This window comes from Canis lupus, chromosome 37, assembly GCF_003254725.2.
Source record: "Canis lupus dingo isolate Sandy chromosome 37, ASM325472v2, whole genome shotgun sequence".
Taxonomy (NCBI): Eukaryota; Metazoa; Chordata; class Mammalia; order Carnivora; family Canidae; genus Canis; species Canis lupus.
Window position 1 is genome coordinate 14,137,212 of NC_064279.1, and position 17,332 is coordinate 14,154,543.

Consider the following 17,332-nt stretch of genomic DNA (forward strand, 5'->3'; position numbering starts at 1 on the left):
AAGGTAATGCAGAGTAGAAACTGACTCCCAGTCAGGGAACTGAGCAGAGGAGCTGGGCTGCCTCTGTGAGATCTTGTCCTCCTCCCCTTCGAACATGGAGAGCAAGCACTTCATTCGTAAGGTTGGGTGGGGGGGTAGTGAGTGTCAGGTAGTAGTAGGAATTGTGATTCATTATTATTTGATGTGGCTGCTACTGACAGAGACCTGAAATAAAGGTGCCCTAAACAAGATTTATATCCCCCACCCCCCAAGGACAAATAAGTGTGGAGGTGGGAGTCCAGGGTTGGTGTGGAAGTTCCACACGTGTCAGCCCAGGGGCATCTTCCATCTTTCTGTTTTGCCATCCTCACTAAGCGGCTACTCTCTTTAAGTTGTGCCATGGTCACTGGGGAGCTACTGGGGTTCCCCCATCACTCCTGAGTTTGGAGAAATAGAAGAAGAAGAAACTTTCTGGCTCCCAGCTTTCCTGTAACCCTATTATATAAATCTTACTGGCGAGAAAGGCTGGGATAGGGAGTTGTTTTACGTAGTCATGAAGCATAAGGATGAAGGAGAGAAATGCTAGTAGGAAATCTGAGAAAAACACCAAATGCTAAGACAAAAAAGTAGGAAAAAAAAATACAGGTACTATATAATAGAATAACAGGTACTATATAATAAAATAGAATTGATAATTCACTATGATATTGGGCACAGCCAATACACCAAATATCACCATGAGGAAATGTTTGTGTCAGAATTAAAATTCTGGAACACACCCCGTTTTAGAGAGGATCTGTTCTTTAGAAGAAAGCCCTAAAAGGAAACTAATTCAATCAATACTACACAAGGATTTTTTTCTAAAATTAAAGTTTGCTTTTATGCTTACTTTAGCAATGGCTCCTGGTTGGGTTTACAGATTGAGAAATACTTAAAAACTATGGGTCACTGGACAAGTTATCTTATCACTCCGAGCCTCAGTTTCCTAGTTTTGTAAAGTAAGAGTGAATTGTACTCACCTAACATGAAATGAGATTAAGGAAGTTGTCAAAAAGATCCAATGAGAGGATTGTGCACGCTACTAAGGCATGTGTAGCCCCGTGTCAGGGCACCTCGTGGGCAAGTCGTAAGTGGTTAATTCATATTTAGTTTGCGGTCATCCTGGGGGTAACAGTGACAGTTTCTCCCATGCTCACACTGATGTGCTGCCCCCGTTGCCATGATGTGGGGTGCTTTACGTGGCATGCTAGGATGTGGATTGTTATGTATTTCCTGACTCTTTGAAGGGCTCAAGATGTCTTTCGTCAGGCGATGAAATCTCCAAATGTGCTCCTCCATGTGCTTCCACCGCAAAACCGTGAACAGTATGAAAAATCAGTCATTGGGCCGCTTAACATTTTTGGTAACAATGATGGCGTTTTGAGAACAAAGCTGCCGCCTCCGGTCCATGGAATATCAGCAACAAAAACTGTAAATCTCACAGGAACAGGTAGTCCTGAAGAGGATGCATTGACTTCTTCTTTGCAACAAAGCAAGAGCCCCCGAGTACCAAGACAGGGTAGGAAGCCATCCTCTCCTTCACTCTCCCCTCTCATGGGATTTGGCAGCAAGAAAAATGCAAAGAAAATTAAGATTGACCTAAAGAAAGGTAATTATTAAATTATGCTTAATAGCATTCTATTATTGTAACATGTAAAATTGGTTAAGAGAAATGCATTAAGGCTAATTTCGTTAATTCTCCCTTAGTTTAATTGTATCAAAGAATAGATTTAAGTAGGTAACTTAAATTTCGTGGAATTGTACTACATTCTTATTCTTTTCTTCTGGAGAGTATAGATTGTTTTTAAAAAAAGTGATAAAGACAGGTTGGGAAATGGAAAGAACCATTGCAAACTTGAGAGAAACACAGTAAGAAAGAAGCACTGAAATTCAGTTGAACCCTGTTTTGAGCAAGATTAGTGATTTTTGTAGCACCTTTAGGTCAACTCTAAAAAGCCAGTATATTGTTTCTGGTTCTCTAAGACAGTTTTATACCAGCAAAATATTTAGTCCTCAAAAGGCAAATATGTGATAATCATAATTGATAATTATTACATATAATTATATAATTGAAATTCCGCCAATTCAACATTGCAAACAATTTTTCAAAACATACTTAATTTCAAAAGCGTGTAGAGTATAACCTTGTCTTCATCTTTTCCAGCATTTCTATGCAATTCAAGCCCAGATAAATAAGACTAGACATGTGTATACGTGCATATTTATGCAATATTATACATATACACAAATAAACATTCATACACTTCTGTGCTTTTATTTTAACCTCCTGATAATCCCTTCCCCCACTGCAGCCTTCTGCAATCTGATGTGATTTTCAAGACTAAGTTCAAAAGAAGCCAAGATCTCTCAAATTTTTGTCTGAATTAATAGAGAATTTAATGATCACAGGGTAGTTTTAAAATATTTATTAACATATATCAAAATAACATGTACCTTTAATTAGACTGTAGTGGTTATTCTGAAAGATCCTCTGGTCAGAATTTTCTCCCCCTTAAGAATTCTGTACTGAGAATAAACTGTATTGACTAGGAGGTACAAATTCACCAGAGTGCTTAGCAATTAGGCTTTTTTTTTTTTAAGATTTATTTATTTATTTGAGAGTGTGCAGGCATGTGTGCACATGAGCAGGGGGTAGGGGCAAAGTGAGAGGAAGAAAGGGAATCTACAAGCAGACTCCCCATTGAGCACAGAGCCGGACTTGGGGCTCTATCCCAGGACCCTGAGGTCATGACCTGAGCCAAAACCAAGAGTTGACCACTTAACTGACTGAGCCACCCAGGAGCCCTTTGACTTTTTACATAAATGCATCAGTTGTTTTTTGTACAAAATATCCAGCTATGTAGAAGACATGGGGTTGAATGCTTTGAGGATAGGTAGATCAGACATAGAAGGTTACTTTAAGAATCCATCAGAAAGGGGTGCCTGTGCGGCTTAGTTGGTTGAGTGTCCACCTTCGGCTCAGGTTATGATCCTAGAGTCCTGGGATGGAGCCTGACATCAGGCTCTCTGCTCAGCAGGAGCCTGCTTCTCCCTTTCCCTCTACTTGTTGCTCCACCTGCTTCTACTCGCTAGTGTTCTTTCTCTCTGTCAAATAAATGAAGAAAATCTTAAAAAAAAAAAAAAAGCCATCAGAAGGCCTTGAATGCAAAAATAAAGAATACGACATCACAAATGTACTCTGGGAAACAATCTGACAGCGAAAAGGTACGAAAAAGATCAAACAGCAAAGGATCAGTAAAGGATACATTGCATCTGTCTTAATATAGTCTATGTGCCTTCCCTCCTGATTGCATGTAGGAGGAGAGAGAGGAATTGCAGATGGCTTGTTCAATGGTGATGCCATTACTAAAATTCCAGAGTTTTGGTAGATGAATATATGTGAAAAGATCAGGATCTGAATTGGAGAAGGAGTTTCATTGTTAAGTTTGAAATGCTGGTGAACATGTGTACATGGTCATATTAAGGAAGCTGACCCCAGAGAGATTAGGGCCAAAGAGATTTAGGTATCATCCATAGGGAGATGGTGTTGGAGCCAGGAGCTGGCCAAGGCAGAGAATCTTGAGACCAAATTGTTCCAGGGCAGATCCTTGGGGAATATCTATGTTCATGTGGGAGAACAGTGGGGAAGAGAGGGTGAGAGACATGACGGGTTCGGAGAGGTAGGAAAATAGTCATAAAACAAAGATATGAAAACAAAGATGGGGGACATTAATTTCAAAAAAAAAACTCAGTGAGAAGTGTCAAAGCTAGAGAAAGGGACAATGCAGAACAGAAAAATAGTGGATGTGGTCTTGAGTAGATCATTGGTGGTGGAAGGCCGAGGAAGAAGTAAGATTGAAGTGAGAATTCTGTAGGGCAGAGATATCTGAGCATACCTTCAGATAATGTGGAAACCACATACTTGGAGAAAGAGAGAATCAGATGCAAAAGAATGGGCCAGCCAAATGTGAGGGAGGGAGCAAGGGGGGTGCAGCACACGAGGAGGAAGCAAGACCCAGCTGTGGGGAGCTGCAGGGTGGCTAGCTGAGTGAGTGCCTGACACAACTCATGGCAGACAGCCTCTGGCTACTCATGGTTTACTGAGAAATCAATCTCCTGAGTTTATGGATAACATGTGGCATTTCTTCTGGGACCTCAATAAACGAAAGTGTTACACATCTGCATTGCGCCCTAAATTCACTTTGAAACCATCATAACCTGTCAGGAACTATAATCTTTATTTGCAACAAGAACAACTGAAGTGTATTTAAAATATTTGCTGGAATGTAAATATTTTACTTATTCTACATTAGTCTAAATTAGGTAAGTTTTACTGTAAGGTTTCTACTTAAGGTGACCATGCATTTTCCTGGTCTTACGCACTAGGCCCTGAAGGACTGGGTTTCACGGTTGTCACCAGAGACTCTTCCATACACGGGCCTGGTCCCATTTTTGTAAAAAACATTTTACCAAAGGGAGCAGCAATAAAAGATGGCCGCCTGCAATCAGGGGACCGAATTTTGGAGGTAAGACTTAGAATTAATATCTTCAATAAAGTAACCTTGATGTTTAAATAAATATATCAATATTTATATTTGAATGTAAAATATTACAAATTATCACTTGTAGACAATAAGGACTTTCATTATAAAAAAATTGAGTCAGTGAGAAGCCTAACTTCTAAGGTCAGTGATATAAGGACAAGTAACACTAAAAACTTTTCTCTGTCTTCTCTGTCTTCTATCTCTTAGGGTCCCTGGGGAATTTATATCAAATCCAGGAATTCATCATTCCTGGATTACAGCCAAACTCTGATAACAGTTCTCTTTAACTTTTCCTAGGGATGGGCCAACCTGTCTCAGGTTGATCTATGCCTATAAAGAAGTATTTGGAACTACGCAAAGCAAGAGACTTTTCCCCCCATGTATTTTTGTTTGATAAGCATTATCTTCTTACCTAAATATGTATTGTCAGCTTACCTTTCAAGAAATCTTCCTCACTGAAACTGACTGGTTCTATTTAACTTTCTCATGGCATGGAAGTAACACTCTAGATTCTAAATTATGGAAGAAGATGTACCAAATGACTAATATAGCTCCAAAGTATAATTTCTAATAATCTGTGATAAACTGGAGACTCTAATTTTCTAAACATGGAGATCACCATTTAATTATAACAAAGAACTTGCCTCCAAAGTAATTTGCCATGTGATTATGGTCCATTTCTTGTTTTTTTTTTTGTAGTAGGCAGAAAATGGTGCCAGTTCAGTACCTGAAATACACTTCTTTCTTCTTTAAGAAATCATTCTCTACTGTCAGTTTGATTTTCCCCTCATAAGAATGTGATATCTTAGGAGAAACTTCTCACACTGCTTACTATCTGAAATGATCTAGCACCATAATAATGATGGTCAGTATAACTACTTTGAACTTAGTTGGTTTGGAACCATGTGTTCAACATGGTTGAACATGTTGTTCAACATGAAACCATGTTTTCATCTTTTCTGAGCTTTATTGACTGTAAGAGACCATCTACTACTTACTTTCAGAAACCATCTAGGGTAGAAGGAGATGGAAAGTGTCGTAATCTGTTCATATGATGGCATCCATTAGGTAAATGGCAGAGATGTCACGGGGCGAACTCAGGAAGAGCTCGTGGCCATGCTGAGGAGCACCAAGCAAGGAGAGACAGCATCACTGGTCATCGCCCGTCAAGAAGGAACTTTTCTTCCCCGAGAGCTGGTAATGTTCAAGTCTTAATGAATCCTCAGTGCAGAGTTTAGTGTACCCAGTGAATTCATAATAGCCGAGAGATCAGTTTTAAGTCACAGGTTTCATTTGTAATAAGAACCGAATCACATGAAGAGTATTGTGTCCCATCTGGGGTTATCATGGCTTTATGATGTTAATGCAGTGAGTTGGACATATGCCAATAGTGCTTCTGGGGTACAAATACAAACACCCTTTTAAGGAAGCAATTTAACAACATTCAACTAAATAAAATATACTTTGAGTGTGTGCTCTATGTTAGCTTTATGCAAAACACAGTCAGCAAAAATGGTTGTGGGGCCACCTTAATGTAATTTGTAGTCTAAATGGAAATAAAATATAACCAAATATTCAAAATGATGAAGGTGATGAAAAAGAACTGCAGGGTGCTATAGTAACATGTAACAAGGAATTTAACCTTGTCGTGAGGGCTGGGAAATGTATTCTGAGGAAGAGAGTTTTAAAGTCTTGTTAAAAGTGTATGCTCTTTGACCTACTAACTACTCTTCTAGGAATCTGTCCTAAACTGATCATCAAAGATGTGGAAAAACTTCATGTACATTGATTTTTTTTTTTCTCAAGTCCTTTTTATTGTAGTGATCTGTTAGGCACTGTACAACCATATGGTAGGTATTGGTTAGATAAATAACTAGATAGCTCTCCAGTGAAATGTCATAGTTACTCAAAATGGTCTCTTTGACAAACTGATCATAATATGAGAAAATGTTCACAGTACATTAAGTAAAAAAGTAGTATATAAAGATGATATATGCAGCATGATCAAATTACAGTAAAATATCTTTTTTAAAAAATCCAAAGAACTGACAAGAGATGGACCCACAATGTTGAGATTATGTGAGATTTTAATTTTCTCATTTTTAAAATAATGAACACATATTACTTTATTATTGACATATATATTTAAGAAGGCTATACAAAATCCACCTGACTTTTATAACTCATAATAAAAAGGAATAAATGTGGAAAAATGACTTTTAATTACCCTTTTATTTTTATTTTATTTATTTTGAATCTATATAAGAAATGACAAAGGTACATATAGGTAACATGTTAGATTCCCAGAGTTAGATCATCAGAACCGGTAGGCCTTAGTTGAGAAAACTCACTGGAGTTAGCTTGGAAAAGAGAAAGTTTAGGACACATTTTTATTATTGCTAACAAGGATGTATGGAGTTATCGTGTGGATTAAAAAGTAGACTTACAATGTTTCTTGAGGTAGTTTCTATCCATTAACATACTTGTGTATGTATTACTTGTGTAATCTAACAATTTACTAAGTAAATGCTGTTCACTAAGTTGGAGGTTCTGGGGATACAAAAATAATTAAGACTCATTTCCTGCCCTCCTTGACTTGGTACCAGAACAAATATTTGGAAGTGATAATGTTACAAGTTACAATAGTTTCTGACTGTTGGAGCTGTCCAGGAAGAAAACAGGCAACTTAGAATATTGGAACAGAGCCAGCCTCACCATCTGTCAGAGATGCGCTAGAAAAAATTCTCCCATCGATAAGGTGAGAAGACTAGATGAAGTCTAAGATATCTCCTCTAAGCCTAATATTGTACCTATGTTTATATTCATAATCAAATATACAGCCTTCCTGAATCACCTCTTTCATATATTAATGCTTCCTACTATTGACCGAAGGACCTCCTTCCCACCACTTTTCCAGGCCTTCCTTCTCTTTCCCATCATCTTCTCCATTTTGCCTCTTGCCCTATTGAATGCTCAGTAAAACAGAGAAGGGAAGAAGAATGGGTAGTATAAGACATAAAGACTATATTCTCCCCTTCTTTCCTCTACTTGACTCCTCCATTGCCAGCCATCTTGCAAGGAAGAACCTTGCATTTCTCATTTCCTCACTTAGGCTTTTTAGTCTTCCTAAAAAGAAATGCTGCAGAAACTTGGAGTTCAGATTTTTTTTTTCTAAAATGCAGATGGGTTTTTCTTTCAATCCTTTATTTATCCAAAGACCGCGGTCTTTCTCTACAAGGATTACAGAATAAAGCAATTAGAAAGAGGCAACATGTATATAGAACAGGAAACCCTTCACTTCTTGTCCAACTCTTGGTTGCATGAGATAAAACTTAGAAAACTTTGGTGGGACTATGTACTTACATCAGGAATGGGAGAACCAGGAAAGAAGTTCTGACCATGTATTCTTTTGAATTATGGTCCTGGAATGAGTGAAATCCTGCATAGAAAGAGAAACATTCCAGGGGAGCCAGCATGGCTCAGTCATTAAGCCTCTGCCCTCAGCTCAGGTCATGATCCTGGGGTCAAGCCCCTCATCAGGCTCCCTGCTCAATGGGGAGTCTGCTTGTCCCACTCCCATTGCCCCTCCCCTCTGCTTGTGTGCTGATGCTCAGTCTCTCTCTCTTTTCTCACACATGCATGCTCTCTCGAATAAATAAATAAAATCTTTAAAAAAAAAAGGAAGAGAAAGAAATATTCCAGTCAACAAAAGAACCTAATATCAGAGCTCCAGCTAAGAACTCACACCCTAATGAGGCCTTAGTTTACCATCTAATAGTTCCTTTTACCCCTTTGCCAAGTCTTCTAGAATTCCTAACTTGGCAGCTAATCCTTCCTCCTGGAAGCTCCCTCCTTCCCCCAGGCAAGGCGGAGAGGAATACTGACCTTACCCGGATTGAAACTGAATGCTTTCTCAATCACAGACAATTGCATCTGAAAGTTAATGAATGTAAAAATAGAATTTTCAGAGTAAAGAGGGCTGAAAGAATCAGTATATCCAACTCTAATTTTACAGATGAGAAAACAGAGATTCAGTGTGGCGGAGTAATCTATTAATGGTCCCACCCTGCTTGGGAACTAGAGGCATAGGATTCTTAACACTTGGTGCATTGTCTCTGGAGTTCAACTCTGGAAGCTCAACATCACACAATGTTTCTGTGTGATCTAGAGCAGCTCACAAAATTATTCCAAGGCTCAGTTTCCTTATCGATCTCATGAGATTGTCGTGAAGATTAAAAGAGATCATACATGCAAAGCTCTTGGCATAGTTCCTGGCCAATTATAAGTCTTCACTATATGTCAGCTATAATTCTGCTAGTACCTTGCCACTTCAGTAGTATTAAACACAATAAAAGTACAATACTATACTTTAGATACCTTTTGGAGAAAATAGATCTATTCAGGCTTGCCTGGGATTAACCACTATTTTAAACATTGATTTTTTAATTATCATTTAAAAATATATATATTGCTGTCCAAAATACTGAATTACAAAAAAAAAAAAAAAAAAAGAAGAAGAAGAAGAATTTGTGTGTGTTTGAAACTAAATCCATAAGTCAGGCAGCCTGTGTGTTATTAGTTCACTCTCATTTAATAGAATTGAGTGAAATTTGATTTCTATCCCAGAAAGTGACATCATAGGCCAAACCCCCCCAGGGAGCATGTTAAATTAATTGTGCAACTGTGAGATTATGAGTGCAAATAAATTATTTGTTCTCATTGTTTTTTAGTTTTATAACCAAATTTGCAAGGCATGTGGTCAGTATCCCTTCTCCTAGAATTCTCTGGCAAACAGTCTAGACTCTTTAAAGAATATCTGACTTCTAATTATCTAAATATGTGGAATATTCTTTGTAACCACAGCAAAGCAAGGCCTTTGAGGATTATAAGCGCCAAGTCATGTAGACCCAGAACCTTGGTTTCTGGAATAGTATTCTTTGTCCAGCCCAGATACCTTCCTTGAGTGCTAAGAGGCAAGAACCATACAGGAAGTTTAAAGAGAGGTCCTGTTTGGCATGCACAGCACTGTGTCACTGTGAGTTACTTCATAGTGTGACATGCACGGGACTATTTGGAAAAACAGAATGAAGAACAGTGTAGTTTATGACACATCTCTGTATTTTCCTTTCAAAAAAAGAAAAAAAAAAACTGGAGGTGTTACCACTTTGGTCTCTTCTCTCTTATCATGACTGATGCACACACTTGACTTTCCATTGAAAATCTGGCAGGATGAAGGAAGGACAGCACTTCCTGCTTTTGTCTTATTCTATCTCCTTTGAAGAAAACAAACCGTGTTTACTGTTTTCCTCTTTTGAGAAACCATCCTCTCGCTTTTCTGAAGCCTTGCTGTTTCACGAGCTGGATCCCCTCTTAGCTGCACCGCTCCGCCTGGTTTCCTACTGGTAGGTAAATCTTCCTACTTCCTCCTTATCTTAGCATCTTGTAAAGTCTTAACACTTACAGCCAAGGGAGCCCGTGGTCAGCAGTTAGACAGGAAGTCCCGATTTAGGGTGGTCTCTCTCAGATGTGACCCTCTGTCATTCCAAAGGCCTGAGCACCCATTCATTTCCTGATCATTTCTCCTGACCTGCTACTAATTTCGTTTCATGCCTTCCCTCCTGAGCAATTGGTCAGCGTCACAAATGGAGCAGTGCATTTAGCCAACCTTCGTTCCAACTGTGGCAGACTGGGTTGAACATCAAATGAGAAGAATTCATGTACTAGCATCACAACTATTTAAGCCCTTTCTGGTATCTTTACCAAAGGAACTGTGTTTCAAAGGTAATCTTTCCAGAATCCCAAGCTGGAAGACCCTCTGATGTCTTCACCCCCTGACTGGGTGAGAGTTTATTAAAGAGGTGTTCACATAAGGAACATTTTTGCAAAAGGGACTCTGAGATTAGTGTTGGTAATAGAATCCCAAGGTGAAGCTGCTGTGCCTGCGTCTGCACTTGATCACTCTGCCACTTAATCAGTGCTTTGTTTGGTGTGTTCAGTGAGAGACATGTTCGACGTTCTCTTCCATCTCTGACGCCCAAAATACTTGTGCAGAGCTTTAGTTTAGGCAAGATCATGAAAAACTAAAGGTTTTCTATTGATGTCATGCTTCTATTTTTTTTTTTGAGAGCTTCCGAGAGAGTGGGAATGTGAGAGAGAGACTGTGTTGTTTATCACGTAGGTGCATGTACAGCCAACACACATGTGAATGTCTTCTTTCATTTATTGGGGAGAAAAAAAATTGTGCCATTTCTTTGTTAACCTCTTTAATGTTTCATGTTCTGACCTGCTGCCTTATCTTTAAATTATCCTGAAAATCACAGCAACCCCTGGTGGGTAAAGCGAGCTGAGAACATTTCAAATGTATTTATAATTTCTACCTGCCAAGTTTGCCTGCTATTAAATGCTGGCCTCTGCAAGTGGGATTAACTATATTTCAAGCAAGGAAGTTTCTCCTGCCTGGCATGACTGAGATCCAAAAGGCGGCCAGCCATGTTTGTCATGCCGATTTGATCTTCACATAGAAATAATTGCTTTTGCTGAGGAAAAAAAAAAATAATACACATGCACCTGTATGTGGACACTCCCCAAACAGCTGCTGAGTTTAGTGTGGTCCAGCGCTGCCATATTTACTGATCCCTGTGGCTGCCTTTGCAGTGACACGTGGCTCCCACTCCTTTACTGTTTATCTTCTTATGAAGTGAAAAATTCATACCTTCAGATGTCAAATTATTTAATATCATAAATCATGAAAGATTTTTCGTTTGAAATCTTAGATGAACCTCATTTAACTGATATATTATTTTATTCCCTTTGGCTATTAGATTCAAATGATTCCATGCTTAATTAACCAAGGTACTTAAGGAAGAATGAATATTATAGCAGCTATTTGTGGATAAGTAGCAGAAATTGAAGGATGATTTCAGAATGATTTGTCTACCTAAACCAAAGTGCAGGAGTTGTGTTTTGGAATTTAAATAATTATGCAGAAATCAAAACGCAGCCATATTTTATGGATTCTCCAAAGAACACAGGTCTTGTGACTTAAGATGGAGTCCTTGCTAAAATATAGTCTCCGTTTCTGCTTCTCTCTACAATATTTTTTCCCAGCTTAGTGCAATTCCATTCAAGCAGTATTCATCTAATCCTAGCCAAGGTTCTGCAACATGAACTCCAGAGATGAATAAGATGTGTTTGTGTCCTCAAGGAGCTTCTAGCCCTATAAAGAAGAGTTATGAGTTGATCAGATTATTCACTGAAGTGTTATGGGGATGCAAAGTTATGGGACCAAGGAAACCTTTAAAAACATCACAGTATTTGAGAAAGGTCTTAATTGAGTAGGGTTTTAAAATGCAGAGCTACAGAGGGGAGGAAAACAGCATCTTCAAATACTCTGAGATTAGAAAACATAAAATACATCAGGAGGATAGTAGGCAGCCCAACTTATCAGCTTACTGGCAAGAGCTAATGTGAGAAAGTGTATTGTTTGGAATAAACTAGAAGAGGTGAAAAGATGTTCAGATACTTGCTAAGAGCTTATTGTATTTGGCTATAATGTAATCATTAGGAGCCTGGGATCTGGGATCAGTCAGAGCTGGGTTGAATCCTGCCTCTACCACTGATTGGCTGAATGGTCTTGATTAAGTTACTTACCTGAGCCCAGCATCACCCCTAACTCAGGGATCAGGGTATTGTTTACCTAAGAGAGTGTCAGCATTGGAGATGTGTGTAAAGTACTTAGGGTACAGAATGTAGAGTGGGAATCCCTGCTTTGCAATCTTACTCAACCTCTGTGTCTCAGTTACCTCATTTGTCAAATGAGGATAATAATAGCACCTATCTTGTAGGGTTCTTGTGAGAATTAGCTGAGCATAGATGCTAATACATGGTGAGTGTCAAATAATGTTATCTTCTGTTGTTATTTCCTGTGCCTGGGTACATACTATATGCTCAGAAAATATCTGCTGACTGAATAAATGAAAGCTACACATTATTAAAGCAGATGACATTAGAAGGCTGGAAAAGGTATTGCTAAAGGCACTGTGGTTCCTTCCTACTCTATGTCTAATCTGTATCTAATGCATTATCCTTCCTGATACAATTATTTTAAGCCAATAAAAATAATATGCAGAGATTTCCTTAAATTTCAAAGCATTAGCAATCTTTGGTTATAGCTACACAGGACAGGATAGGGATAGTGTTAAGACAATGTAAATGAGGGATGCCTGGGTTAAGCATCTGAGTCTTGATTTCAGCTCAGGTCATGATTGCAAGCTTAGGAGATCCAGCCCCCCAGTGGACTCACACTCTGTATGTGGAGCCTGCTTAAGAGTCTCTCCCTCTTCTTCTGCCTCTCCCAACCTTAAAAAAAAAAAAAAAAAAAAAAATCCAGACGATAAATGTTGATTTAAGTAGTTTAAATTATCATGAATACATTTGCATAATCTAGTTGTAGTTTACTTGTAAAGATGTATACTGTACACAAACAATAAGTATCATTGCCTAATATTTTAAAATACTAGATTTCTTTTAAATGTTAAAAGTATTTTAAAGTATTCTTTAAGTGCTTTAATCTCAGTTGAGGTTCTCAGTTTGAGAACTCAGTGAGGTTCTCAAAGTGTGGTCTCAGATCAACAGGATACCATTACCTCGGAATTTGTCACACCTGTGAATTCTAGGGCTCCTTTCAGACCTGAGGAATCAGAAACTCTAGGATCTCAGCTAAAGATGTATTTTGACAAGCCCTCCAGATGGTTCTGGTGCTTACTCAAGTTTGAGAAGTGTTGGAATAGTGGTTTTGTTATAAAGGACACAAAGGCCTATAGCATAACTTAGTGACTGTAACTGACTAGTTCCAATAACCAAATTTTCAACTTTTTCTTTCTGTTCTGCAAACAATTTTTTGCTCTGGGAAAAATACCCTGTGAAAATTTGAGACCAATTGAGTTGCATCTCTTTGGTCATGTGCCTCTCATTTTGGCAAAGGGCCAGTGCTGAGCACAATCCGGTTACTCAACTCAATTACACCTGATTCATTTAGGCAAACTCAATTGTACTTGACTTTTTCAGGCCCGACTCGATTGTGCTTTTAAATTTCCACACTCAATTTGATTGTGCTCAAAATTTGTTGTGTGCCACCTTGTAACTTGTAGATTTAAACACATACCAAAGAGAAGTGCTTCTAGGGCAGTTTAGAAGATTGGGTTGATATTTGTTTGCAGTTACACCTCTGTCCCTTCTCCCTTCCTCTCTGTCTCCAAGAGGGGATGCTATAGGGTGAGATATGCTCCTTTGGCCCCTTACATGGACCATGTTCTACACTCCCCCATACTGCTATGGTCGGACTCATGGCAAAGATTTCAGAGCTCCTGAGAATGTGATCCTCATTTACTGTCTCAAAGTAACTATGTTTAGCTATTACTATCTGTCTTAAAAATCATGAAAATGAGGCACAGAGACATTGCTCCTTACCAAAATTTACATTGTCAAAATCTGAATTTTTTTTTTTTTTTTAGATTTCTACCTCACCAAATTGAGCATCACACCTTCCTTCAGTTGTGCTGTGTACCAAGTGACTAGGTCCTTAATCTTTGCCAAGTTTTTGAATGCGTTCAATAACCCACATGGCTGAGGGATTAGCCATCATGTGCTACTCCCTGGGAAGTACTTATACCTGAAAGAATTGTACTGAACCCTTGTCAGCAAAATCTAGTCTTGATAAAATAGATGATGATAAATGCTCTGGTTCAGCATTATTAAAACAGATGGAGGAAGTGCTGGCCATTTTGCCTGGTTGTATGGCTTCCAGGTGTCAGAATGAAAATACTTAATGACTTTTATCACAAGACTGGTTTTGTTGGAGACTGGAAGGTAGTGGAAGAAGAAGTGTTCTCTGCTGAAAAGGAGCTCTCGTGACATTTCAGAGAACTGGGGCCTAATTACATTTTCCTGCAGTGTTAAGGATGAAGGGCCATGAGATCCGGCTGCACTCTCATGCCACAAGACGTATGTCTTATTAGTGGCCACTGTGACCATGATTAGGCTTCTGGAGGTTAGATTAAAAAGAAGAATTTTCTAAACATACATGTTTAAACAGCTCAGAAAAAGTAATATTGTAACCAACCACAGATTATATCCTTCTTATTATCCAGTTAGCCAAATGTTTCCAATAATTCATGCCAGCTGTTGATATGGAGCAGCTGGATGAGGAGGTGGCTACATAACTTGGGGGATGACCTTGATTTGCTTAATTACCTCTCTGCCTGTGATCAGTGCGTTTGTTAAGGTACATTTGGTGTAAGATAAGGAAATGCATTCATTTTGTAAAGGATATTTAAAGATTAAGAGAAAAAAGTTATATCCTTAATTGATCGTGGTTGACTCTCCAGCTGTTAATAAAGTAAATACCGTACTTGTGAAACCGCCACTACAGTCCATTTCATTTTGAAAGTGTATTTAGAGGTTTGAACATGTTTCATCTGCCTGTTTTTCAGGAAAATGTGTGATCTTTATCATTAAAGAATATCAGCTGAAGATTGCTACTTCTTTTTTTTTTTTTTTCCCTTTCCTCCTAAGGGCTGATAAAACAGAGATAGACACTTAGATCACAATCTGTTGCCACTTACCTCTTCCTATGCCCCGTCCCCAAAGATTCTCTGGGCAATGACTTTTAAATATGTTCTCATTATTTTTAATGAGTGTGCAGAACATATGACGCAGAATGCACGAATAGATAGGTGCCCTTGTACTGAACTTGTCAGATATAATAAAATGTTGAAGGAGTTAAGATGCATTTTCCTTTAAGATATTATAATTATTTAAATTAAGATGCCCAAGTACAAATCACATGGTATTTCAGCTCCTGTTGCTGCCTAAATGAGGCCCCACCACCATCCTAGTTCTCCCTTTAAAAAGAATGTTTAATCACAAATGTTAAAAAGACAAAAGAACATTTAATATTGTTATGTCTCTTTAAGTTTACCCTTCTTTAAATCTGCCCTGATGGCAGGATATTCAATTATAAACGAGTTCAATTATGTTTCCTGGCCACTTATTGAGTTATGTGAAGGACTTTTATCACCTAGTCTTTCCGTAATTAATTCTTTGCATTTCTTAAAGGCTTAGGACCAAAGGAAGGATTGTTTAACAGCTTGAAATGTTTCAGTTTTCTTACATTTCCTCATTCTGTCCTTTTCCTTCCTCTCTTCTTTCTTCTGACCTATCATCCTGCCTTTCTGGAAGTAAATAATACTCAGTGCAGTATCTATTACAGAATATATTTATTTCTGCATTACATTTCTACGTTAAGATGCCAGGTGGTGATGAAGAGGAAGATAATGGTACATTACATTAAATTACATTAAAATGCCAGGTGGTGATGAAGATGGAGGTAACTAAAGGTAGGAGAATAGAGAAAAATATCCTTAAGAACAGCAAATTTCCGCTTGATAGTCATTATTCGTCAATATTGGAGTCCATTTTATGGAACTCTTGGCCTTAGCACCCTGCAAGGGAGTTACAGACTTTCAAATTAACTTGAAAGTGCTTACTTTCTCCCTCCTCTCCTTCCTAGAAGCTACATATTTCATCTGTAGACACTTGACTTCCCACTGGAGGGGAAGAACACACAGAAACAAACAAAAACTAAACAAAACAAAAACCTCAAAATGGCAAAACACAAAAACACCCAAGCAACATATCTTACCAGTTACTTGCTTATATTCCATCTCCTTGAGACCAAGTGTTTCTTTCTTTGGCACTCTAGAGAGATTTGCATTCAGGAGAATTGTCTGCCCTCTACTTCCCTTTATTTCTGGGTCCATGCAGATGATAAAAGGACTCAGTTGAAAAAAAAAAAAAAAAAGGGACCCAGTTGTTCGACTAAATGCCTATTATTCCCAGGTTAGCTGATCAAATATTTATCAAACATTTTTGGTGCTAGATGCTGTGCCCACACACTGTGTGTTCTAAAATGTACTAAGAAATGATCAACTGAGGATCTGAACTCCAAGAATTTCTAAGACAATCCTGAGTGTCATTAGAGAAAAAAGAGTATAGCATGCTACCTATCATCTGTAGGGAAGTTTAATCAGAGGGGTATAGTTAGACACATTTTTTTGTAGTGGCACAAATGTAAGGAATAAGCAAAGAGGTTAAGAGTGAACCAGAAGTTATATAAAAGGAAGAAATCAATAAGGACTTTAAAATTCTGAAAAATTTCATTTTTGAGATGGTATTCTTTTTGGCCATGGATAGAGTCAAAGACGCAAGCAAAGTAGGAAGTTCAGGGATGCAGAGAAGCATGAGCCAAAGGCAGGAAGGAAAACTGAGGAAAAGGGAGGAGCAGAAGAAAGGAACATTTTGGTCATAGTAATAAAATTGTTGGCTACTTATGTTATCACGTGAGCAAAATTTGTGTGTCTATAACAAGACTATTTCCAGGGATAATATTGAAATCCATCAAATTTAAGATCTATCTTAGGCCCTCTTTTGTAAAGTCTGTATTCTTAAGTTCTCTGTTTATAAGTTCTGTGTTTGGGTTTATTCCTGCAGCCAACTGGAGCATCTGCTAGGCAGGAAGGTTCCAGATGGTCTCCTTTACATGGTTGCCAGTTGGTTCTGGCTGTTGGGTGGGGCACCTTGGTTCTAGTTAATGAGTCTTCTCATCCTCTAGAAAGCTGGTCCAGCTTCCTTAGAAGTCATTCTTGGAACAACAAAAACAAGATGCAGGGGCTCTTTAGGCCTAGCCTTGCAAGTTGCACAGTGTCACTTCT

General features: G+C 38.4%; 1 protein-coding gene across 7 annotated transcripts in view; it reads left to right on the top strand.

Annotated features, from left to right (window-relative positions):
- PARD3B (par-3 family cell polarity regulator beta) overlaps positions 1-17,332 on the top strand; it is a 981,548-nt gene that overhangs the window by 532,030 nt on the left and 432,186 nt on the right. For all 7 annotated transcript variants that reach the window (XM_049106749.1, XM_049106751.1, XM_049106755.1 and 4 more), the window contains 3 exons: positions 1,266-1,627; positions 4,405-4,544; positions 5,631-5,759. In XM_049106749.1, coding sequence (XP_048962706.1) covers positions 1,266-1,627; positions 4,405-4,544; positions 5,631-5,759 — 631 coding nt within the window. The remainder of the gene's footprint in view (positions 1-1,265; positions 1,628-4,404; positions 4,545-5,630; positions 5,760-17,332) is intronic.